The sequence below is a fragment of the Anabrus simplex genome, chromosome 2 (assembly GCF_040414725.1).
Source record: "Anabrus simplex isolate iqAnaSimp1 chromosome 2, ASM4041472v1, whole genome shotgun sequence".
Taxonomy (NCBI): Eukaryota; Metazoa; Arthropoda; class Insecta; order Orthoptera; family Tettigoniidae; genus Anabrus; species Anabrus simplex.
Window position 1 is genome coordinate 337,272,499 of NC_090266.1, and position 24,428 is coordinate 337,296,926.

Here is a 24,428-nt window from a genome sequence, read left to right on the forward strand (position 1 = left end):
TTCATGACACTATTAAATTTTGTTTTAGACAACAACTATTTCACTTTTAATAAGAAAATCTATAAACAGAATGGCCTAGCGATGGGTGACCCAATAAGTAAAACACTTTCAAGATTAAAATTATTGTGTCCACCTTTTGTATTGTAAAGGTGGACACAATAATTTTAATCTTGAAAATGTTTTACTTATTGTATCTTCAATACGGACCAAAATGAGATTAGTTACTTGTAGGGTGACCCAATTTCGGGCATCATAGCTGATATTTACATGGACACTATTGAACACACAAAAATCAGAACAAATATTAAAGGGATTCGTTTATGGTTGAGGTACGTGGATGACACGTTCGTAATAACTGATAAGAACGTCACCAATAGCAGTGAAGTATTAGAAAGCTTAAATAATATCAACCCTAACGTAAATTTCACTAAGGAAGATGAAGATAAAGGCTCCTTAAATTTCCTAGACATAAAGGTCACCCGAACTAATAACACCTTTGAGTTTCAGATTCATAGAAAGCCTACACACTCATCTGTAACCATAAATAATTCTTCACTAAACCCTGGTTCTCAGAAACAGGCATATTTTTATAGTTTGATATATAGAGCTTTAAGAATCCCATTATCCCCTACAAGCTTAAAAACAGAATTAAATTACATAAGGAATCGTGCCAAAATTAATGGTTATAAGATCAAAATAGTAAACCGCTTACTTTATAAGATTAAAAACAAGTTATCCACAAACCTTATACCAGACAAACCTAAAAGAACTAAATACGCCACTTTTACATATAGTAACCCAGTTGTCCACCAAATTGCTAACACTTTCAACAAATATAATATGAACATAGCCTTTAGAACAACCAACACAACACAAAATATATTTTTCAATTATAATAAAATCAATAATAATAACAATAAATATTCAGGCTCAGGAGTCTACAGGTTAACATGTTCCCAGTGTGGAATTTCATATGTTGGACAGACTGGACGAATCTTCTTTATAAGATACATGGAACACTTCAATGCGGAAAAGCACAATAAATATTCAGCAATGAGCATGCACATGAAGGAAACAGGTCACCATTTTACTTCAATAGAAAAGGATCTCATAATAATCAGGAATACATAAAGGTAAACTTCTAAATGAATTAGAGAAAATATATATTTTTCTGGACAAAACACTTAATAAAGATCGAAACCTTAATGATGATACTGAAGTGAAAAGACCCTTATATACGTTAACGCCCAAGCTATTAAAAACAGTCAATTCAAAGCAAAACCAAGTCCCACAAATATTTAAATTCTTTGAATCAAAAACTCCTCTTATCTCACCTAATACTAACCCTGCACTTGCCCCTCCAAACAATCCCCCTCCTACATTAACATCGACATGTAATGTTCCACCCACCTCCGCTTCCCCTCAGCATGCCCCTCTTCCTCTATCGCATTGTTACAACACGCAAAGTAGGAACTCCAGACAGACCAACGCTGCTAATACAGTAAGATAGACATATATACGGCAAATGAGTATGTACCCACTTTACATAATACACAATTCTTGGACATTAACATACGATTTAAACACACACGTCAAACTAGTCTCTTTGTTCTTTTGCAGTATAACCATATTCTTTTCCTCGATGTTCCATATCTTCTAGAAGGACTACATTTTCACGTGATAATCAAATTTAACCTGTCAAACACTCGAAAGAACTCGTCTCAAAGCAGCCTCAACCAGCACATTAACGTCTGTTTGCAATGGTTATATCAAGATAATATTTTGAATCAATCAACTTAATGAAGATAACGTTATAACATTCGCCTTTTCTCTTAGCCAGTTATTTAGCACTGGAACGCAAAATATATACAAAATTCACCCTCAAGTTTTCAACCATTTTAGTCTATTGAAAACTTATGTTGACAACTGCCCCAACAAGTATATGCTGACTTTTCTTACAAAGAGGATCCACTTCAGTACCAGACATGTGCCGTTTTTAGAACTTTATATTGACACAAATTTTCTTTTGGACAAGATTTTAAATTTGTTTACAATGATTTTAGCATGTGTTGTGTATGTCATGTCCCAACATCATATTTTTTATTTATTTATTTATTTTTTTTGCTAGGGGCTTTACGTCGCACCGACACAGATAGGTCTTATGGCGACGATGGGATGGGAAAGGCCTAGGAGTTGGAAGGAAGCGGCCGTGGCCTTAATTAAGGTACAGCCCCAGCATTTGCCTGGTGTGAAAATGGGAAACCACGGAAAACCATTTTCAGGGCTGCCGATAGTGGGATTCGAACCTACTATCTCCCGGATGCAAGCTCACAGCAACATCATATTTTATAACCACTATTCTGTAATGTTAATATCATAAGAAATCATAGTTCAATTTTTACAAATTATAAATGTCATTGTTCTCTAAACAATGTTGTTTTAAAATTAAATTAATATGGCTGATGATACCCAATAAAAGAAGGGCAAAACATGTCCCCATAATATTTAGATTTTCTATGTCTAATTAACCACATAACGTGGTACTGATTGTATTGAATAGGTGGAATAATATACATTCTCCTTTTGTAAACTAAGTGAGATCCTCTGTAGTTGTCACACACTTTTTTTGTCCCCTTTTAAAGACTGGTATTTGGTATTATTCCATTTTCCCAATCTGCTGGCATACATTTCTGTCTCCATATATGCACTTTAACAATCTGTACACCCATTGTAGTCCAACAGGTCCAGCATCCCTTTCACACTAATTTCATCCATTCCTGATGCCTTCCCAATTTTCATTTTATGGAATGCTAATTCCACCTCTGATGTTATATTATCTTCTACTGTTGAGTTGTCATACCATATTACTACTGTCTCTGCACAATTTCTCACATTCAGCAGTTTATCAAAATAAACCTTCCATCTTCTCTTTATTCCTTCTGGATGTAGTATCTCTCCATCCTCCTCTTTCATCAGCTTTGTATAAACTCTTTCTTTCCTATTACTTTGTAGAATTCCATACAACATTCTTTTATTGCTAGCTCCATATTTCCATTTTTTTTCTGTAAATTCTTCCCAACTTTTCTTCTCTTACCGATTTCATACATTTCGTTTTATTATCAAGATACTTCCTTTTACTTCCTTCTTTTTAATGTATTCCATTCTTGCCATGCTTTCTACTTTTCTTTCACTGCTTCTCTCACCTCATTCCAAAACGGTTTTCTTTCACCCTCATCAATGTTCTACCATGGGCCTTCTCTGCCCCATTTACAAATGCTCTTTTGAAGTTGGACCATTCATCCTCTATTTCCTACTTCTGGAACTGAAATATGTTGTTCAAGTCTCTGCAGAAATTCTTCCTGTACATTCCTATCCTTTAATTTTCCCATTTTCCCCACTCTGTTTTGTTATCACAACTGTATGATCTGCATTGAATGCTTCTTCTGGTAAAGCTGTTAGATCCATCAACTGTCTGCGATTTGTCCTTTCCACGAGAAAGTAATTAATTACTGATTTTATTCTATCCCAGTCATATCTTGTAATTTTCCTGCTGTTTTTCTTCCGAAACTATATATTGCCCGCAGTCATTCCATTCCTCTCACAAGACTCAACTAGTTTCTCTTCATTACTTTTCCCGTATCCATATAGTCCGCTTACTTCTTCTTTTCCTTGCCTTTTGTTTCCCACGTGTGCATTTAAGTCTCCCATGATTATCACGTCCACATCAGTTATCTCCTTTTGTACTTTCTCCAGGAATTCCTCAATATCCACCTCATTCTTCTCTGTCTGTGATGCATACACTTGTATGAAGTCGTTCACTTGGTTCCTCATTTTAGTAGAAACTCAGATATATTTGAATAACAGTCTTAATCATGTCTCAGATTAAAATACAAAATACTAGCCCTGTGGCTCAATTTTATACATTAAAATAACTAGTACTAGTTTCGGCTCTCATTTGGGTCATCCTCGGCTAGACACATGTATGAAACTCATAAACTATAAAATAGCACTAATTAAAATAGTCTATAGAAAAATAATATAGAAAACATATCGCATTTCTGTCATTGTCCATAAAGTGTTCTAATGATATGTGAATTAAATTTAGTCTTGGTATTACAGTAGATTAATATGAAAATGTCATTAAAATGTTACACTGGAACTGTATGTTCAGCCTATATTTTTAAAAAGCGTAATATTTGGTGCGGTGCTATGAACTTCGATTTTGCTGTTGTAGTTCATTGCACTGTTGTTTAGTAGTTAACCTGAGGGAACATCCTTGAGTTTATAGTACCAGTATAGTTGGTCCATTATTGGACATTATAAATTTTCCAGCTAACTCATTCCTGGTTGCCAGCGTTTTGTCCAAGTGTGCTAATTTGTGCTCATCAGTTGGTAAATAGCACACTTACCAAAACGCATGGCTAGTGCATACCTTGGAAACCACTGCGTAGGCTACTTGGAGCCACCAGCAGTGCCAGTACACTATGAGAGACTTTCTCATTTTCAAAAATTGATGCCTGCCTAGCCATCAGATTTACTCATTCGGGACAAATATTTCAGGTTCCCTATGGGAATTAACATCTATATTGTCCTTGAGTTAGTTGATCTCTGATATTGAAATTGAGAGTTATTATCGGATTTAGGGAATTGTCGATACGGACTGTAGCTATTTTATGTCAAATGTTGAATTGAATGGGTGGATCTTCCCATAGATACTGTACTTCATTGAGGCTGGGTCATGACTTTGGAATTCAATCCCAGGATCTCAGACTCAATATCAAAATTTAAGGCAGCATGTAGAGACTACCTGTTGAATACCACTGATAGTTTTGTGTGTATCATGACGTATCATAGGTTATGTGATTATTATGATTATTATTATTATTATTATTATTATTATTATTATTATTATTATTATTATTGCAAGGCATTTGATGATTTTGCATCTTTTTTTTGTATGAAGGCCAAAAGATAGTTTGAGTATATATATGTGTGTTTTATGAATTGACTGATTAAATAAGGGCAATTTGTTAGGGCATTTTTAATATTTTTTTTTTTTTGCATTTTTTGCAGTTTATAAGATAAGTCATTTATGGAACAATTTTAGGTCATTTTTGGCATTTTAATTGTTTTCTGTTAAGTGTTATATTTTCTTATATTTGGATATTTAATTAATATTATTTATGTTTACAATACTTGTCTATTATGTTTAACTTAGACAAGTAACTTGCTCAAGAAAGAAAGTAGACTTGCAACATAACCTGCTGCCACTAGTTTTCAACTTGATTACACTTCCAAGAAAACATACTCTAAGCAGTACCCGCTTCCCCTGTATGTAAGACACATAATGGACTCGCCCAAGCTGGGCATTGCTCCTTATCTTCAGCTAGATAAGAAAGAAGTCAGTCGCCCGCGCACTGAGAGTCGAGTGAGTTCTTTGTTGACATGTACTGTAAGATGCCCAAAGTTAAAGGAAGTGCAATTGTTAAATTAAAGCAGTTTGTTACACAATATGGAGAAAATATTCTTTCCACTGATGGGAAAATAATATTTTGCAAAGTGTGTGATGTGTGAGTTTCAGCAGAAAAGAAGTTTACAGTTGAACAACGTGTGTCGCGAGAAAAACATAAATGCGGTGTGCAGCAACTTGAAGATAAAAGAAACCGTGGCTTACACCAGACACTACTCCGTTTTGTGAGAAACTGTGTACAGCATTTTTATGTGCCGATATTCCACTGAACAAATTGAACCATCCAAAGCTGCGTACATTCTTAGAAGAGGAGACTGGAAAATCTATACCAGATCCCAGAACGTTAAGAAGAACCTACGTTGGAAGGTGCTATGACAAAACATTGCAAGAAATAAGGATAAGGGTAGGAGATGGAAACATATGGGTATGCATAGATGAAACAACAGACAGTATGGGACGATATATAGCCAGTGTTATTGTAGGTGTCCTGGAGAACCATTTCTACTACATTGTGAGCAATTGGATAAAGCTAACTGTTCAACAATTAGCAAACTGTTTGACCAGTCTTTGAGGCTATTGTGGCCTGATTGCATTTGGAATGACAATGTGCTGCTTTTAATAACAGATGCAGCACCCTACATGGTGAAGGCTGCAAATTTGTTACGATTGCTCCTCTCGAAAATGGTACGTCACATGTGTAGCCCATGCGTTACATCAGACCGCGGAGGAGGTACGACATAATTTTCCTGAAGTTGACAAGTTAATTGGGTGCATAAAGAAAGTGGTTTTAAAAGCCCCATCTAGAGTTTTAGCATTCAAAACAGAAGCTCCTGAAATTCCCTTGCCCTTTTCACCTGTTTTGACTAGATGGGGAATATGGATTGAGGCTTCTTGTTATTACTGCGAGAACTTTGAAGATGTAAAGAAAGTGGTCAATTCCGTCAACAAAACTGAGTCTGGATCAATGAAAACAGTGCAGGAACTCTTGGCTGACAAACAAATTGCAGTTAAACTTTCGTACATAAAAACAAATTTCGGATCCCTTCCTAATGCAATAAGTGTTCTAGAAAAATACCAAATGCCACTAGTGGAGCAGCTGTAAATTGTGTATAAAGTTGTGAATGATCTGAATCGTGTGTGTGGTAAAGTGGATGAAGTTGTATCCGTGAAATTGAATAAGGTGTTGCAAAAGAAGTGTGGGTATAAAACTTTGTGTTCTATTGGCAAAGCATTGTCGGGTGAAAATTTCTCTCTTACCGACTGTGAATTGAATCCGGGAGATATTGCTTGTTTTCAGAATGCACCAATTGTTTCAGTTGAAGTAGAGAGAAGCTTCTCCATGTACAAATCATTACTTGCAGACAATAGGAAATTGTTTTAATTTGAGAACCTACACAAAGTTTTCATTGTGCATTTCAAATGGAATTTATTGTAAACAGCCACTGAAGTTTGTTTTCTTAAATATTCTTTGTTAATTAAATGACACCTATTTGCTAGGAGAGTATTTGAAGAATATGCCAGTTCTAAAATATTTCATCATTTTCACTGGGGGTGGCAAACTGGTATTTACTTTGTTACTAACAAAAATAATTTAAACTTAATATATTGTCATCCATTAAAATTCTCTCTCAAATCAGCTAATTGTTTCTTAAAGGATTAATAAATAAGTGATTTACGAATAATTTATTGGTCATTTTTTTCAAATTTTGTCATTTTTAACCATTTTTAGGTCATAAATGCATTTTTTAATTTTGCATTTTCTTGCTATTTCTTGGTCATTACATGCCTTGCCCTAATTATTATTGTTACTGTGTTTTTGTGGATTGTAGAGAAGTAAATGAAGGTGCAGGATGAATGGGTCTATCTACAATATCAACGATTAACTTAAAACTTTAAATAAAGGTTATATTTCTTTTCAAATCACAAACTTAACAAACTTTTCACTAGGTGAAATAACAAGGTTACAGGTACAAATAGCAGTTTGGAATTTACAAGTGCTGAGCTTCCAGCTCCAAATTTACGAGTTTACAACATCGCAAAAGTTGCGCTTAGTTGGACAAGGAGAGAATCTCCCAATTCAAGAGCACTTTGCTCCAAAAGTTACAAATACGGCCTTCCAAAGGCCCCACTCAATATTACACAAAAACCTTAAAGAATTTACAATCTCTCCGAATGCAACAAAGGAGACTGCACTCCCAATTTCTTACAGCCCAATCAAGGCAACATTACACCAAAAAATCTTACAAATTTCTGGCCTCTCTGGGCCCAACTTGCAATTTACAGTTGGTATACAGGAGTATCAATTACCCAAACTATTGGGCCTTTGTGGAAAAGAAAAACAGTTTAAATTACTGGCCTGAACACAAAATGTGTGGAGGCGTACACTTGCGCTCATTGAAATTTAAGTATAAAACCCTAATTTGGCTCGCGGTCCGATGATTCACAGGCTAATCCCAAGCTACTGAGGTGATTAGAATAAAGGTTACTTTAATGCTTTACAGAAAGGAGAAACAGTTAAAAAATAATAGTCGCCTCAAGATAACTTGAAGGGGAACTCGAGAGGGTAACGCACTCTCTATCCCCGATTTACAATTTAAGTTTTAATGAAATTTTACATTAGCCGAAAGAAGGTTTACATTTTAGAAAACAGGTAGTTACATAGTTAGAAATTAGAACCTTCCCCTCATCTAAGTCTGCGGAGGTAGCTACAGAAATATAAAGCTGGTGGCCATTACCTGGGCTGTTGAACTGCCTGGCGAAGAATGAGGCGCTCCGCTTCCTGTCTAAGCACACATACTTGGTAAGAGACGAGCAATAAGACAAGATAGCTTGAAAAATCCGCAGCTTATATACCCGGGGGGATTGTTTGGGAGGGTTCTGGACTAAATCCAAAAACACCTTCTCATTATTATTGGCAAATTCGAAAGGTAAAAAAAGCCAATTATTGGCAAAAAAATAATTACAGAAAATTCCTGATTGGCCAGATTCAAAAGCTGGCAGAATGAGAAAGAAGTATTGCAAACCTTGAAATAACAAAATAAATGAAAGTTAATTTAGTTGAGAAAGCATAATAACACAAAACTTCATTAAATCACTAGTTCCTCCAACGTGCACCAGAGTGCATGACCACATTTTTATAAGGGCATCTAAGGAGAAAAGTTCAAAATTCTTGAAGCAAACAAGCCCAAAACAAATAAATCCAGTCAGTTTAGGCAACTTCAAAATAACACATTACTCTGTTATTTATGAGTGACATCTTCTGATTAATGTCCCAACTTCATGCAGTAGCCATTTCACGTTTAGTATGAGAGATATGTCATAGAAAGAAAGAGATCCACCTTATCAATACTAAATTTAATAATGTTTTTTAAAACAGGACCGGTTTCGACTTATCACAAGTCATCCTCAGCTGTCATTTACATACACATTAGAATACATGTTTTAACAGTTGTATCTTACAGATAAACACGTCATGTTTGATAGACATTAGGTAGTATGTCTAGAAGTGAAATTCTGCTTCTTACGTCTAAGTTTAGAGGATATTTATCTTTAATACATTAAAAGAATTATAACACATGATAAAATTTGTTGTTTACACCTGACCTTGAATATAGCATTAACGTTCAAATTTTACTAGTAATAGTTCTTTAAAAGGGCTTTCATATTGCGTTGTTTTTAGTCAACTAAATATGCTTAAATGTAACCACATGTGCTTATACAGTATACTTTTTTTAGGCTTAGACTTTGTCAAAATGAGTAATGTGAATTCGAAGTTGAAATTACAATAACAAAGTGAAATGCGTTTGAAATAATAGTAAGCTAGGTAATTGTAACCTCTGTTGAATGACTCCTGCAATTATATGCTATTTAAAATACATTTCATGCAAAGAAGACATTAGCACACTTCAATATATAAAAGTTGAAAGGTATAAGACAATCATATACGTTATGTGAAATTAATATGAAGTATTGTTCTTTCTTCATGCGTATGTGTCAATTTCAAATGGGGTAGTATACTTTATATAAACTTTGTCAAATTAAATAATGTGAATCTGAATTTGAGATTGCGTTGAGAAATGAAATGCCAGGTAATTAAAACCTGTATTGAATGACCTCTTCAAATATATACTGTGTAAAATACATTAACTGAAACATAAGACAATGGTACATTTCAATATGCAAGTTAAAAAACATTATTAAATTTAGTATTGATAAGGTGGATCTCTTTCTTTCTATGACATACTATAGATATCAATACGGAACATCATGAAATTTATTAATCAAGATAGTATGAGAGATAGCGTTCCTTAAGGAGCTTCTTTTAAATGTGCAGAGTTGAGGTGTACCACCCGGTACAATTATTATTATTATTATTATTATTATTATTATTATTATTATTATAGTGTAAATATACATAATATTTAGCTTCTTATTCATGTACATAGATCACTTTTATGGCCATACTTATATTTATCAAATTATCAAATTATTATAATTAATGAACCACCTTTCCAATACATAAAATCCTAAATATAAGGATTTTGTGTATTGGAAAGGTGGAAAGGTGGTTCATTAATTATAATAATTTGATACTCTGAACTCCAGTATGGTTGGAAAATGAGATTTATAACTTGTAACATACTTATATTTCCATTTACTTTATTATGTATTGTGTTCTCTTTATGCAGCCGACCCAGTGGTGTAGGAGTAGCGTGCCTGCCTCTTACCCGGAGGCCCCGGGTTCGATTCCCGGCCAGGTCAGGGATTTTTGCCTGGGCCTTAGGGCTGGTTCGAGGTCCACTCAGCCTACGTGATTAGAATTGAGGAGGCACCTGACGGTGAGATAGCGGCCCCGATCTAGAAAGCCAAGATTAACAGCAGAGAGGATTTGTCGTGGTGACCACACCTCGTAATTTGCAGGCCTTTGGGCTGAGCAGCGGTCGCTTGGTAGGATAAGGCCCTTCAGGGCTTTAGGTGCCATACGGAGGGGGGAGGGGTGTCTCTTTATGCATTGCTTATATTTTTCAGTTTGTGTCTTACTTCTTCATTGACTTTTGTCTCTTTCTTTTTATCTTTACACTCCAAATTGATTTTATTCTATTCTATTTTATTTGTTGAACTCTGCTTTCTTTCTTTCTTTCTTTCTTTCTTTCTTTCTTTCTTTCTTTCTTTCTTTCTTCATTATATGTTGTCCAGATATGTAATTTTTAGCTCATCTTTGATTTTATAACAGAACAGTACACTTCTTTTATATATGTATTATCTGTAAATTAATTATGTGGTTAAGTGTAAGAGAGGGTCACGAGCCCTAACTTTGCCACTGCTCAAGTCAATAAACAAATAAAAAATAAAATATTAAAATACGGAAGTGAGGGAACATCCTCCCATTTAGTTCAACAATTCAGTCTCACATGACCCCACCACTGAAGCTGGTTTGTGTGTATAGCTTCATCAGTCGAGCTCATTCCTAACATCAGAGCAAGTTGGCCATGTGGTTAGGGGTGCGCAGCTGTGACCTTGCTTTAGGGAGGTAGTGGGTTAAAACCCCACTGTCGGTAGCCTTGAAGATGGTTTTCTGTGGTTTCCCATTTTCACACCAGGCAAATTAAGGCCACAGCCACTTCCTTTTACTCCTAGCCTTTCCTATCCCATCGTCACCATAAGACCTACATGTATAGGTGCGATGTAAAGCCAGTTGTCATTCCTAAATTAGTCTTTATCACCTCATTCTGAATATCCTCCTGCCATTGTGGGGCTGATGAACTAGATGTTAGGTTTTTAAAACAAGCATCCTCCTCCTGCCATTGTTCCCATCTATTTATTCTAGCGATCATTCTTGCTACTTTCATGTCTGTTGCTTCTAACGTAATAATGAGATATCCTGAGTCCACCCAGCTTTCACTCCCATACAGCAAAGTTGGCCTAGAAACAGATCGTTGTGAAGATTTTTTCATCTAAGAGTTCTTTCTTACAGAATAGTTGATTGGAACTGCAAGCTCACTGCATTAGCTTTCCTGCACCTTGGTTAGTCTCACTATACTACCATCCTGGGAGAATACACATCTTATATACATGAAATGACCTACATGCTTCAGTTCTGTATTTCCAGCCTGACATTTAGTTCTTTTATGCTTCTTCCCTGTTGACATCACTGTAGTCTTGGTCGTAGTCATATCAGAAAGAGTTGGATGGATATGGTGACAGAGAGTATAGGGAAAAGAGAAGTAAAAGTAGAAGAAATGTTGGAGGTAGGAAGGGAATGGTGGAGAGAGAGAACTGTGGCCGTCCTAGATTCACAACCCCACGAACCTACTACGCTGGCATTGCAGGGGGAGAGGTGATACTCGCACATGGCGCGTCCCAGGTGGCGGATAGGGCGGTCCTAACCGGCTTGCCGGCGGACTTGAGGGAAATAAAGTTCCTCTCGTGGACCAAACACACAACTCCCTGTGGGTGGGGGACGCAGAAAAAGAATTCACCCACAGTATCCCCTGCCTGTTGTAAGAGGCAACTAAAAGGGGTGACCAAGGGATGATCAAATTAGAACCATGAAACTACTTGTGATTAGTATCACCACGCAGGGAACACCATGGGTCGATATTTACTTGTGCGTAGTACCACTATGTTGGGTATCAAATAGGTTTGTGATTAGTAGCAAACGAGAGTGTGATGGCTTTTACAGTACCTGTTATTAGTAGCACTATATGAGCGACACCATGGGCTGAGGGAGCCCATGGTTCTGGCTTGCCTATGATTAGTACCTACTATATGAGGAACACCACCAGATAGTAAGAGTCCCTGTGGTTAAGTACCCTTATGTGATGAACACCATACGTGTGCGTTGCCTATAAATGGCACCCCAATGTGCAAACCAGCATAGGTCTGTAATACATGAGCGAATTTCTTTACCTGTGAGTAGTACCATAATGTGTGGAATATGCAAGTCTACGCTACTCTTGATTAGTACCGCAATAGGACAAATACCATGGTTCTACTTTCCTAGCGATAAGTACCATTGTGAGGGGCCGCTGACTTGGATTTTGGACCCCTTTCAACTACAAGTATCATCGATTCAGTATTGTGCTATAGAAGCAGTCCCTTGGTCAGTTATACTATTGTTCTGCGCCAGCTTCTGTGCATGTGAGGTACTGTAGGTTGGTTCCACTGATCGTTTTAAATTCATATCCATCCATCCATTCATTCATTCCTCACGTTTTGAATTGTGGTCAGTGGATGTTTTTGGGCTTTTAATTTGTCATTTCACTTCATCTCATTTTGTACCATTAGGGGCCATTGACCTAGATGTTAGGCCCCTTTAAACAAGAAGCATCATCATCATCATCATCAGATTCACAACCCAACCCAGAAGACTGGAAATGGGAAATGGTGAAGGCTCACTGTGCCTCTTTTCAAGTTCCAGTATAATAGACTAGGTGTTACCCGCGGCTTCGCTCTGTACTGCACTAAGACACAATCTAAAAATCCCTAAAGTATAAAGATTCACATAAAAATTGAGTTTCATGTACCCCAGAATCTCTTTGTAAACTACTTTTGTGGTATTGCATTTTGGGGTTACCGAGCTCGATAGCTGCAGTCGCTTAAGTGCGGCCAGTATCCAGTAATCGGGAGATAGTGGGTTCGAGTCCCACTGTTGGCAGCCTTGAAGATGGTTTTCTGTGGTTTCCCATTTTCACACCAGGCAAATGCCGGGGCTGTACCGTAATTAAGGCCACGGCCGCTTCCTTCCAACTCCTAGGCCTTTCCTATCCCATCGTCGCCATAAGACCTATCTGTGTCAGTGCGACGTAAAGCAAATAGCAACAAAAAAAACAAAACAAAAATAATTGGGGTTATGATGACCAGGCCACTGACAGAACCAACTCTGGAACATGCAACATAGAACTGTACATGTGAGAAACAGTCCTCAAGTCGAGAAAGAGAAAAGAAAAAGTGTTTCTTTACTTTTAAAGGACATTCCAAATACCTATTTCTACGTCTGTAACATCTTCAGTTTTCAGATAATTATATCCCCCTAAAAGGAATTCAACAAGTTTATGTCCCCCACGTAAGTATATTTTCAGAAAAATAATTGTGTTTATTTTTAAAGGAGATTCTAAACACCAATGTTCACGTCCTTAACTTCTTCAGTTTTTGAGATAAAAGTTTCCTTATAAAAAGAATTCAACTCATTTTTTGCTCCTTTTCACCCCCCTTGAATACATTTTACAAAAACAAAACAATGTGTGTTTAATTTTAAAGGAGATTCCAAATGCCAATTTTCATGTCTGTAACATCTTCAGTTTTTGAGATGTAAGTATCCTCATAAAGAGGACTCAACCCCTTTTTTCACTCATTTAAAAAATTCACCCCTTAGCAATGGAATATCCAAAAATCCTCCCTTAGTGAGCACCTACACTATTATATAAATGTATCACCAAAATTTCATTCCTTCAATTGTACGCAACAAGTTTTAATTCTGGAGGGAACGTGAGATGCATCAGTTTCATTGTTCGTGACTGTTGTTGGTCATTGCTGTATTACATGCTTTATAACTGCTTCAAATCAATTTGGCACTTGAAACATAAGGCAAGGCCTGCTGGTGGACCTGTTGCATGTTGATTGACAGCTAGTATACTAGTGAAATGCAGAAGAGGGGTGGGAAGAGAAGAGAAGGGGCTGTCTCTTGTGACGGACTTGACTGAGCAAGTACAGTTCATTGTCAGTACATATTCCTACCCTTCATGCCCAAAGTGAATTATGCCGCTGAAAATTCTAAACTGAAGTTTGGACAGCATGAGGAGAAACACGAGAGGTTGTTCATAGTTTTGGCCGATAACCTAGATGTTAGGCCCCTTTAAACAACAAGCAAAACACAAACAAGCTCATAGTTTTATGAGTAAGGAAGCTGAGGGCAGAAAGTATAAAATACAAGAGCAGTATAGAAAGGAGTTGTTGAAAGTACAACAAAAAATAGCCGATGCAATAAAGGTGTTGTAGAGAACGGTTAAGAGACTTTTAACCAAGCAAGTTGGCCATGCAGTTATAGTCGCGCACCTGTGAGCTTGCTTCAGGAGGTAGTGTGTTTGAATTCCACCTTCGGCAACACTGAAGATGGTTTTCCGTGGTTTCTCATTTTCACATGAGGCAAATGTTGGGGCTGTACCGTAAGGCCACAGCTGCCACCTTCCCAGTCCTAGCCCTTTTCCATCCCCCCATTGTCAGTAACCTTCAGTGTGTTAATGTGACGTTAAACAAGTAGAAAAAAAAAAAAAAATAGAACAGAGACAGCACGAGATTAATTTGTAACACCAGCAAAAACATGGAAAGGGAAAAAGCGTGTAACGGATTTTTAATATTTCAACACACATTCCATGAATTTTACATTCTTCAGAAAACAACTCCATCAATATCAAAATTATCATCTGTGTCAGGAGAAAGGATTGGTTTCCAAGGAGGTTGTATCAGTTTGAGAAGTATTGTAAAAGAGTTGGCTTCAACCGGAAGAAGATCAGAAATAATACAAGGGTATTAATCAAGGTCGCCTGTATGTTAAAAGACCTGCACCAGGCCTCTCTGGAAGGCCACACGCCATGGCATGACAGTAGTTATCTTGTGAATAAATTTGTGGGCGAGTTGCTGCAAAAACTGAGTGTACTTGTGACGACTGATCGGTGATATCCAACAAGGAGATTAGCAGATGACACAAGATGAGTATCTAAACATTACTTACAATTCTGTCATGTTCCATGGCTAAATGGTTAGTGTGTTGGCCTTAGGCCACAGGGGTCCCGGGTTCAATTCCCGACAGAGTTGGGGAATTTTAACCATCATTGGTTTATTCCTCTGGCACGGGGGCTGGGTGCATCTGTTGTCTACATAATTATTTCACCTCATCACGATGTGAAAGGTCGCCTACGGGCGTCAAATCAAAAAGACTTGCAGCTGATGAGCCAAACATGTTCTCTGTCACTCCCAGCACTAAAAGCCAGTTGCCATTTCACTTACGACTCCAAACACAGTGATCTATTACTGCAAATGAATGAGGAGGACTGATAAAAATGTTCTTTCCTAAATATTGTAATATAATCAGTGTAATTTGTACTTTCATTTTCTAATTGTAGTGTAAGTCAATTTTCGTATTGTTCTTAATACAGTCATTTAAGAAAATCTCTTTTTATTCTCATGCCTTATAGTCCTTCAAATCAGTCCCTCTAAAATATCATACATGCTACAAATGCTATCGTATGAGGACCACTTTGTTAAACAATGCACTCAATAATGACCAGCAATCGTAAGAGATATTCATAACTGTAAAGTAAGTTCCTATTCACTACGATTGAATAAATACGAAACCTAATATATGACAGTAAGGTGAAAAATTAATTTCTTCAATCACAGTAGCATCAATTCCAAGAACGGCAATTACACAGACTCGGGAATTTATAGACTTAATTGTGCTGGTTGTGGGGTTCGTATGCCGGAGAGACAGGACGAAGCTTCACAGCCAGATACATTGAACATGTTCATGACAGTAGGCACCATAAATTTTCTGCTGTGAGCACTCTTATGCATGAAATAGGACAACATTATACATCCATAGAGCAAAATTTGAGGATTTAGCTTTTTCCCATCTTTACACACAGTTGTTCTTAGGCATTCCCTTGCTGTTTCTACTACAGCATCCCTGTATGCCATCCATTTTCTTTCTAAATCCTGAACCTGCTTACTGTCCACTGTTCGTAACTTCTCACTGATAACAGCCATGTACTTCTGTCTAATTTCCTCGTCCTGGAGATTTCCTACCCTTATTTGTTTGCACACAGATTTCACTTTCTCTATCGTATGCTTAGAGATACTTAGTTCATTACAGATCAGATCTGTTTCATCGAAAAATCCCCAAAAAACCTGTACATTTCCTAAAAGATTTCCTGAATTTGAAGTCCATTAAAATATGTATAATCTATTATGGATCTGTTACCCCTAGCCTCCCATGTGTAGCGGTGAATAGCCTAATGCTTGAAAAATGTATTCATAACTGCTAAACCCATACTAGCACAGAAGTCCAGCAAACGCTTCCCATTCTTATTAGCTTCCATATTTTCTCCACATTTACCAGTCACCCTTTCGTATCCCTCAGTTCTATTTCCAACTCTCGCATTGAAATCACCCATTAGCACTGTACTATCCTTGTCATCATCGAATTCCATTTCATTCGCCAAGTTGTTTCCAAGGAGTCCCTCGCCTGTGAAATGGGAGTGGGACTCTGTTACGCCCATGGGTCCAAGGCTTGCTTAAAATGTTCTGAGCTCAGTAAATTCATGAAGCAGGATGCTACTCTACTTACGGATAGTCCAAGCGATGATCTCTCCACTAAAGGGTTAGGTACCACCGGTGGATTGTATAGTCCTAGCTGCCTGAGCACATGGAGAGCCATGACTCGGAATATGTCCGATATGCCCACTCCCATTCTGTAACAACTGGTATCCCGTTTCTCAGGACCACTTACTAGGCCACTCATCCGTTGCCCATGATTCACGGACTAGGATGTGACTACAGTAACCCACACCATGAACCATAAAAAAAAACCACAATACATATTGACATTCCGTCAATAACTTCTGGTATCACAAAAGCTTTTATTGCTTATGGGTGCAATAAAAAAAAATAGCACATAGCACTTAGGGAAGTGGCATTTATGATCTCTTACTTCTCTATTATGTCTAAAACTGTGAAATGCATGTTTATTACCTAGCAAAACCTCCATAAATGGAAGCTGCCTCTGAATGTTCGTGTTTATTTGTTTCTGATTCACTTTATAGAAAGTGATCCACAGTTTTTCTGGCCAGTACGTAAGTTATAGTCATTACAAAATATACTTAACACAATTAATTTTACCATTATTGTTACAGGAGATGTTGATTAACCAGCCTCCCTTTAGGGCTGTGCTTATGGATTTTGAGAATTGGTTGATTCGTGAAGGTCTGATCGACAAAAAGATTATATTTGTGACGTGTGGTAACTGGGACTTGCAAGTAATGTTACCAGACCAATGTAGTCAGATTCATTACCCAGTCCCAGCTGTGATGAAGTCTTGGATAAATATCAAAAAGGTGAGTAACTCGTGTAGAAATATTGTTTCAAATTTAGGGGTAGTTCATGACATAGCTCTGGCAAGTGCTGAGGTATGAAGGTTTATTAAAAACCTCTGGAATTATCTAAAATGGATGATTATGATGCAAAACTGGAATGGAAATTAAGGGGAAAGAGGAATCCAAGTGAAAACTTGCCCTTTGTTTTCTTTGCACAACTCATATTTCACACATACTGATTTTGATTTGGAGTGAATTGCTGTTGACTTGCTGAGTTTGCTAAACAAGTTGGAATGGGATATCATCTTTAGTATCGAGCATGTTTAGTGTGCGAGCACATCTAGTATTGCTGCTTCAGTGATCAGCATCTCTGACTTCCGTGCAGTAGTCTCAGGTTCAAGGAGTGCCAGCATCTGTCTCACCTTTTCTTTTTTCCCTTTCTTTCTTTTAAATTGACTTGTGTTCATGGGCAAATACTAATTTTGGTTACAGAATATGCAGTATAATATTCTACTAATTAGAAAATAAAAATGTGTCCCATGTTCTTATAAATGTGTGAGAATCTTCTATGTACAGGCCATGAAGGCCCTTGGAGTGGTGGAAGGTAAATGTTTACACTGCCCACAACATGGGCAGTTCATGGGATAGAGTGTTTAGCTCTAAACCTGGCTGCCTTTGCCCACAGAAATTAACCTGGTAGGTACTCATTTTTGGGATAGGCTAAGTGAACCTCAGGGCCATGTGCACCTTCAGAAGTGGAAATCCCATTTCTTAAGTTTTTAGACTTTCTGACGAGGAATCGAAACCATGTCCTTTCGGGTGAACCGAACACACCTTTACCACCTTGGCCAGGCAGCCTCTGATGATCATATACAGTATAGGTATGCTATATCTCACTGATTTATTCTATGACAAATAAAAGTGCTGTATGAAATTAACAAGGAAAGCTATGGCAAACATGTACAGTTAACATTGTGAATACAACTTTCTCAAAACAATTCCTAGCACGATTCCTTAGTGTTTTCTTAAATTTCACTGACTTTTGTAATAAAGCATTACAAAAGAGAGTGAGAGAGAGAGAGAGAGAGAGAGAGAGAGAGAGAGAGAGAGAGAGACACACACACACACACACACACACACACACACACACTAAATTTACTTAATCTGCTCATTTCCTAGTCCGCATGAACAAAGACAAAAGACAGATGAAAGAAAAGGTACAAGTAAGAGCTGCCTGTTCGGATGTCCGAAGTCAAGGATGCTGAGCAGTGGTACTTCATACTCTCGTGCATATTGCCAACTGGTATTAAGGCTGTTAAATCTTAAGGGTCATTCTCTCGTTAAATGGGGGCCAATGGCACAAACCTTCGGACCGAGCTCGATAGCTGCAATCGCTTAAGTGCGGCCAGTATCCAGTAAGTGACTAATCTCACGTTTTAATCCGTATTGAAATGTGTTATTTGTAATAACAAAGTTTTTATTCTAATCCACCTATTCAATATATTATAATGTTGTCACATTTAAAATGTCTTCATTAATTGAAAAGTTATTTGTGGGACATGTTTCACTCCCTTACAGAGCCTCATCAGCCTGGTCTGAATCTCGAAGAATGGTTATGTTCGTAAACAATGACTCCAGAACTATTGAAACATTTTTTTACAAACTTAAATCTACTCTATTAGAATATCATAAAATACACTGACTGACAGAGCAAATGCAACACCAAGAAGGAGTGGTCAGAACTTTATGCCAATTGCAGGGTAGACTGACGTCACTGAGGTATGCTCATGATGTGAAATGCGCCGCTGTGCTGCGCACGTAGCTAACGATAAATGGGACACGGCGTTGGCGAATGGCCCACTTCGTACCGTGATTTCTCAGCCGACAGTCATTGTAGAACGTGGTGTCGTGTGCCACAGGACACGTGTATAGCTAAGAATGCCAGGCCGCCGTCAACGGAGGCATTTCCAGCAGACAGACGACTTTACGAGGGGTATGGTGATCGGGCTGAGAAGGGCAGGTTGGTCGCTTCGTCAAATCGCAGCCGATGCCCATAGGGATGTGTCCACGGTGCAGCGCCTGTGGCGAAGATGGTTGGCGCAGGGACATGTGGCACGTGCGAGGGGTCCAGGCGCAGTCCGAGTGACGTCAGCACGCGAGGATCGGCGCATCCGCCGCCAAGCGGTGGCAGCCCCGCACGCCACGTCAACCGCCATTCTGCAGCATGTGCAAGACACCCTGGCTGTTCCAATATCGACCAGAACAATTTCCCGTCGATTGGTTGAAGGAGGCCTGCACTCCCGGCGTCCGCTCAGAAGACTACCATTGACTCCACAGCATAGACGTGCACGCCTGGCATGGTGCCGGGCTAGAGCGACTTGGATGAGGGAATGGCGGAACGTCGTGTTCTCCGATGAGTCACGCTTCTGTTCTGTCAGTGATAGTCACCGCAGACGAGTGTGGCGTCGACGTGGAGAAAGGTCAAATCCGGCAGTAACTGTGGAGCGCCCTACCGCTAGACAACGCGGCATCATGGTTTGGGGCACTATTGCGTATGATTCCACGTCACCTCTAGTGCGTATTCAAGGCACGTTAAATGCCCACCGCTACGTGCAGCATGTGCTGCGGCCGGTGGCACTCCCGTACCTTCAGGGGCTGCCCAATGCTCTGTTTCAGCAGGATAATGCCCGCCCACACACTGCTCGCATCTCCCAACAGGCTCTACGAGGTGTACAGATGCTTCCGTGGCCAGCGTACTCTCCGGATCTCTCACCAATCGAACACGTGTGGGATCTCATTGGACGCCGTTTGCAAACTCTACCCCAGCCTCGTACGGACGACCAACTGTGGCAAATGGTTGAGAGAGAATGGAGAACCATCCCTCAGGACACCATCCGCACTCTTATTGACTCTGTTCCTCGACGTGTTTCTGCGTGCATCGCCGCTCGCGGTGGTCCTACATCCTACTGAGTCGATGCCGTGCGCATTGTGTAACCTGCATATCGGTTTGAAATAAACATCAATTATTCGTCCGTACCGTCTCTGTTTTTTTCCCAACTTTCATCCCTTTCGAACCACTCCTTCTTGGTGTTGCATTTGCTCTGTCAGTCAGTGTACATAAACTTTGATCATGCCTTAATAACATGGGCTTAGTAGGAGATATACATTAAATTGTAGTAGAATGAGTTATTCTAAAATACTTAAAACAAGTAGCATGTTTAACATCTTTGAAATAGGTGAAATTCAATCTTAAGAACTAAATTTGAAAGTTTCTTTGTAATGAGATTTAGTAAAAAAGATTTATATCCTTTAAGGATAAGAGTCTATAATGATTCAAAGATCTCGTCGATTTGATAATTGAACTTGTGACAGGATCAACCAAATCTGAATCTCAAAGAATGGTTACGTTTGTAAACAATGACCCAAAAATTATTAAACTATTATTTCATACACTCAGACTTAATTTACTGGAGTATCATAAAATCCAGAATCTTTGGTGACATGTCTTAATAACTTGGGTTCAGTAGGAGAGACACATTAAAATTGTGGTAGAATGAGTTGTTCTAAAATACTTAAAACAAGTAGCATGTCTAATATATAGGAAAGATTTGAAATTCAATTTTAAGAACAAAAATTTGAAAATTTCTTTGCAATGAGGTCTGGTGAAATTTTTATATCCCTTAAGGATACGAGTCTATAAAGATTTAAAAAATCTCGTCGATTTGATAATTGTACTTGTAACAGGATAATATTGATCTTCATGAAATTTAAACACTTGTTGTCATTTGACCACGCCGAGTGCTTTTGAATAAATAGCTCTTGTTGACGTCGATAACCATACGTTAAAATTGCAGATTTAAAAAGGTATGATTGAAAGGGATGTAAATCGACGATCGTGGTTAAAAGTTGTTAAGTAGTTTATCTTGTTGTAATTCTGTAACAAGAAAAGGAATCTTGTAAGTAATCGGAAGTTGTGTTGCTAGTTAATTGCATACTTCTCGAACTTTACTTACCCCTCCAACAGTCGTTTGACAGTTTGGTGTTAAATAAGGTTGTATGGTGACTGTTTGCTGTTCCGAGTCTACTCCTTGTGTTGTATGAGTGAGGTGGTAGGAGTTGAGGGAAAGGAGTAGGGGTAGGAGGAGAACTGTTAGTAGCTGTGGTTTTGGAAGGGGAATGTCTAGTAGGGTCGCAGGGAGGGATTGTGTTCTTTAATGTTCCATGATGATTATTTGTTTTGGGGATGAAAACTTTGGCAAAACTGCTTTTTTCTAGATTAAGCGTTTGTAAAAGTTTAGGTAATTGTTTGTGTAAAGGATTTCTTATCTCGATTTCGTCATTTAGATTTTTTTATTAAGACATGTCGCCAAAGATTCTGGATTTTATGACACACTAATAAATTAAGTTTGAGTTTATGAAATAATAGTTTAATAATTTTTGAGTCATTATTTACAAACGTAACCATTCTTCGAGAATCAGATTTGGTTGATCCTGTCACAAGTTCAATTATCAAATCGACGAGATCTTTGAATCATTATAGACTCTTATCCTTGTGCCCATTTACATCTCGTAGACAGCTTTCAAAATGGCGCCGAGCGAAGGTATGGCCCGTCTGATCTATAAGATGCAAGGAATAGATATCTAATGCGATATTATATGAAGGCCATACACGTCATGGAACGGTCATATATTGAAGGCACTACGGACAGTGGACTGTCAAATGAATTTTTTTTACAAAAAAAAAAATAGAAGACAACGGATTGTTAAAAAACTCAATCTTAAAAATTTTAATCGGAGGGTGAAGACGCAATTGGCAAACGCGCTAAGTAATTTGAAGAAGACGGAAAAATTTAGTAGAAGTACTTGAGAAAAAGGGATCGTCGTAGTAAAGAAACGACGTAATTCACCAGCCGACGAAAGAAAGCCGTTAAAAAAATATAAAATAGGCAAGATACGGCGAAATACGCGTGGGAGGATTTCGACAGCAACTGAGCTACATTCCACAAGGAAGAAGCAAGTGAAATCTAGGAGAAAGATTCTCATACGGGAAGACGACTATCTGAATTTAGTTTCAAGAGAAGAACAACAATTTTTTCGACATTTGCGGGAAGCAGCCGATATAGAAATTAAATTCACCTCTGAGAGCAGCAAAGGAAATAATAATTGAGGAATTATCATCGAATGGAACATACCATGGCTATTTACTGCTCTGAAATCTGCATTTTTGTTGCTAACAGAAGTAGCATGAAGATGGCTTGCTAAATACGCATGATGGACCGAGCTGGGGAGCAGTACATCCTTACCGGAAGACCAACCCACGATGAGGAAGGCAATGGGAAACCAGTTGAGCAACCCATGATGAGGAGGCCGAGGACCTACCAGGCGACCAACCCATGACCTGACCGCAGAGCCAACTACATCCGAGTGGAGGCAGAACAGCTGGACCAGATGTAACGATAAGCGAGCTAAGTCATTTACATTATTTAATTACATAGTTTTTGGTTCGCGTACACAGGTGCTTTTGGCATGTGCCGATAAGTTGGTTATAGAAACCGTGGAATTTAAAGTGCAAGTGAATAATGACAGTGATGTGTGAGATATTTAAGTCCATAGTAACACGATTAAGCAGTATGGAATAAGATTCTTGTATGTTATATATATATATATATATATATATATATATATATATATATATCCATCACCGCATTTTGGTCAGAATAACTCGTGAGTAACTACAAGTGGAAAGAAGTGTCTTTAATAACAGCTGATAGTAATGACACATTGTGGAATTGCAATGAATTCATATTTGTTATGCTATATGTCTACGTCACGTTGGTATGCGCGGTGGTAATGAATGCATAGAATCACGTACTCTTTGCTTCGTGATAAGTGCATTGAACTCAGCTTTAGGGTTATGATAAATAGCGATATTAAAATGCGTTTATGAGAAAGGAATTGTGGCATTTTGACATGGTAAAGTGAAGATAATCGCGACATGTTGTTATGGAGGCTATGATAGTTAAGATGTTAAGTGAATGTGGAAATATGGTTACAATAGAGGTAACTCGACGAAGTATGTTGTTGTATATGAAATGCGAAGATTTATTAATGTATTACGTAGAGGCCAAGGAGTGCCTGCAGCTTAGGATATGCCATGCCACACTTATTATAGGGAAGGAATTATGTGAAAGGATACAGGTACGTGAAATTGACCACACCGCGGAGATGAGCTAAACCAAGGTATGGATGGAATTCATTGAAGTAGAATTGAATTTATGACGGGATTATATGTCAATTGTAGATGCTTTGTTCCAATTACGAGAATATTATCATATGTTTTATGACGATGATCTTGACCAAATGCATTCAGAATACCCATAAATGCGGTGATATATTCCCATGTACAAATACGTATTATTTACATTACGACTGCGCATAAGAATTCAGTAACTTGCCTAAACGAGAAATGTTATGGAATAACAGAGAGAGGGCATATTGAGCCTCAAATACATGTGTATGTCGACCAAAAACTTATGTTGAAGTTGGATAGATAGCTTATTTATCCTGAAATGGAGTTTGTTGGAATTTACATTCTTTCAATGAGTAATGGTTAGGGAAATGACAGGCTAGAAGCCAGATTTAACAGGCGCTAGGGGGAAAATGCCTTAATCCGTAAATCGTTAGCCATGCGCAACATTGAAGAAAGAACAAATAAATGAGTTCAGATTTATGATTTGCAACGTATAATTTAAATATTATTCATAATTCAAATATAATTGAGATATATAGTTCGAAGTTATAATTCAGAATTATTTTCAAGCTTAGATCTATGTGTTGATCTTACATTCACTTCAGATTAACTGTACGTC

The 24,428-nt window shown here is 38.0% G+C and overlaps 1 protein-coding gene across 1 annotated transcript in view; it reads left to right on the forward strand.

The window, feature by feature from the left end:
• LOC136862808 (ERI1 exoribonuclease 3) overlaps positions 1 to 24,428 on the forward strand; it is a 208,644-nt gene that overhangs the window by 74,527 nt on the left and 109,689 nt on the right. The window contains exon 3 of the mRNA XM_067139068.2: positions 17,380 to 17,580. Coding sequence (XP_066995169.1) covers positions 17,380 to 17,580 — 201 coding nt within the window. The remainder of the gene's footprint in view (positions 1 to 17,379; positions 17,581 to 24,428) is intronic.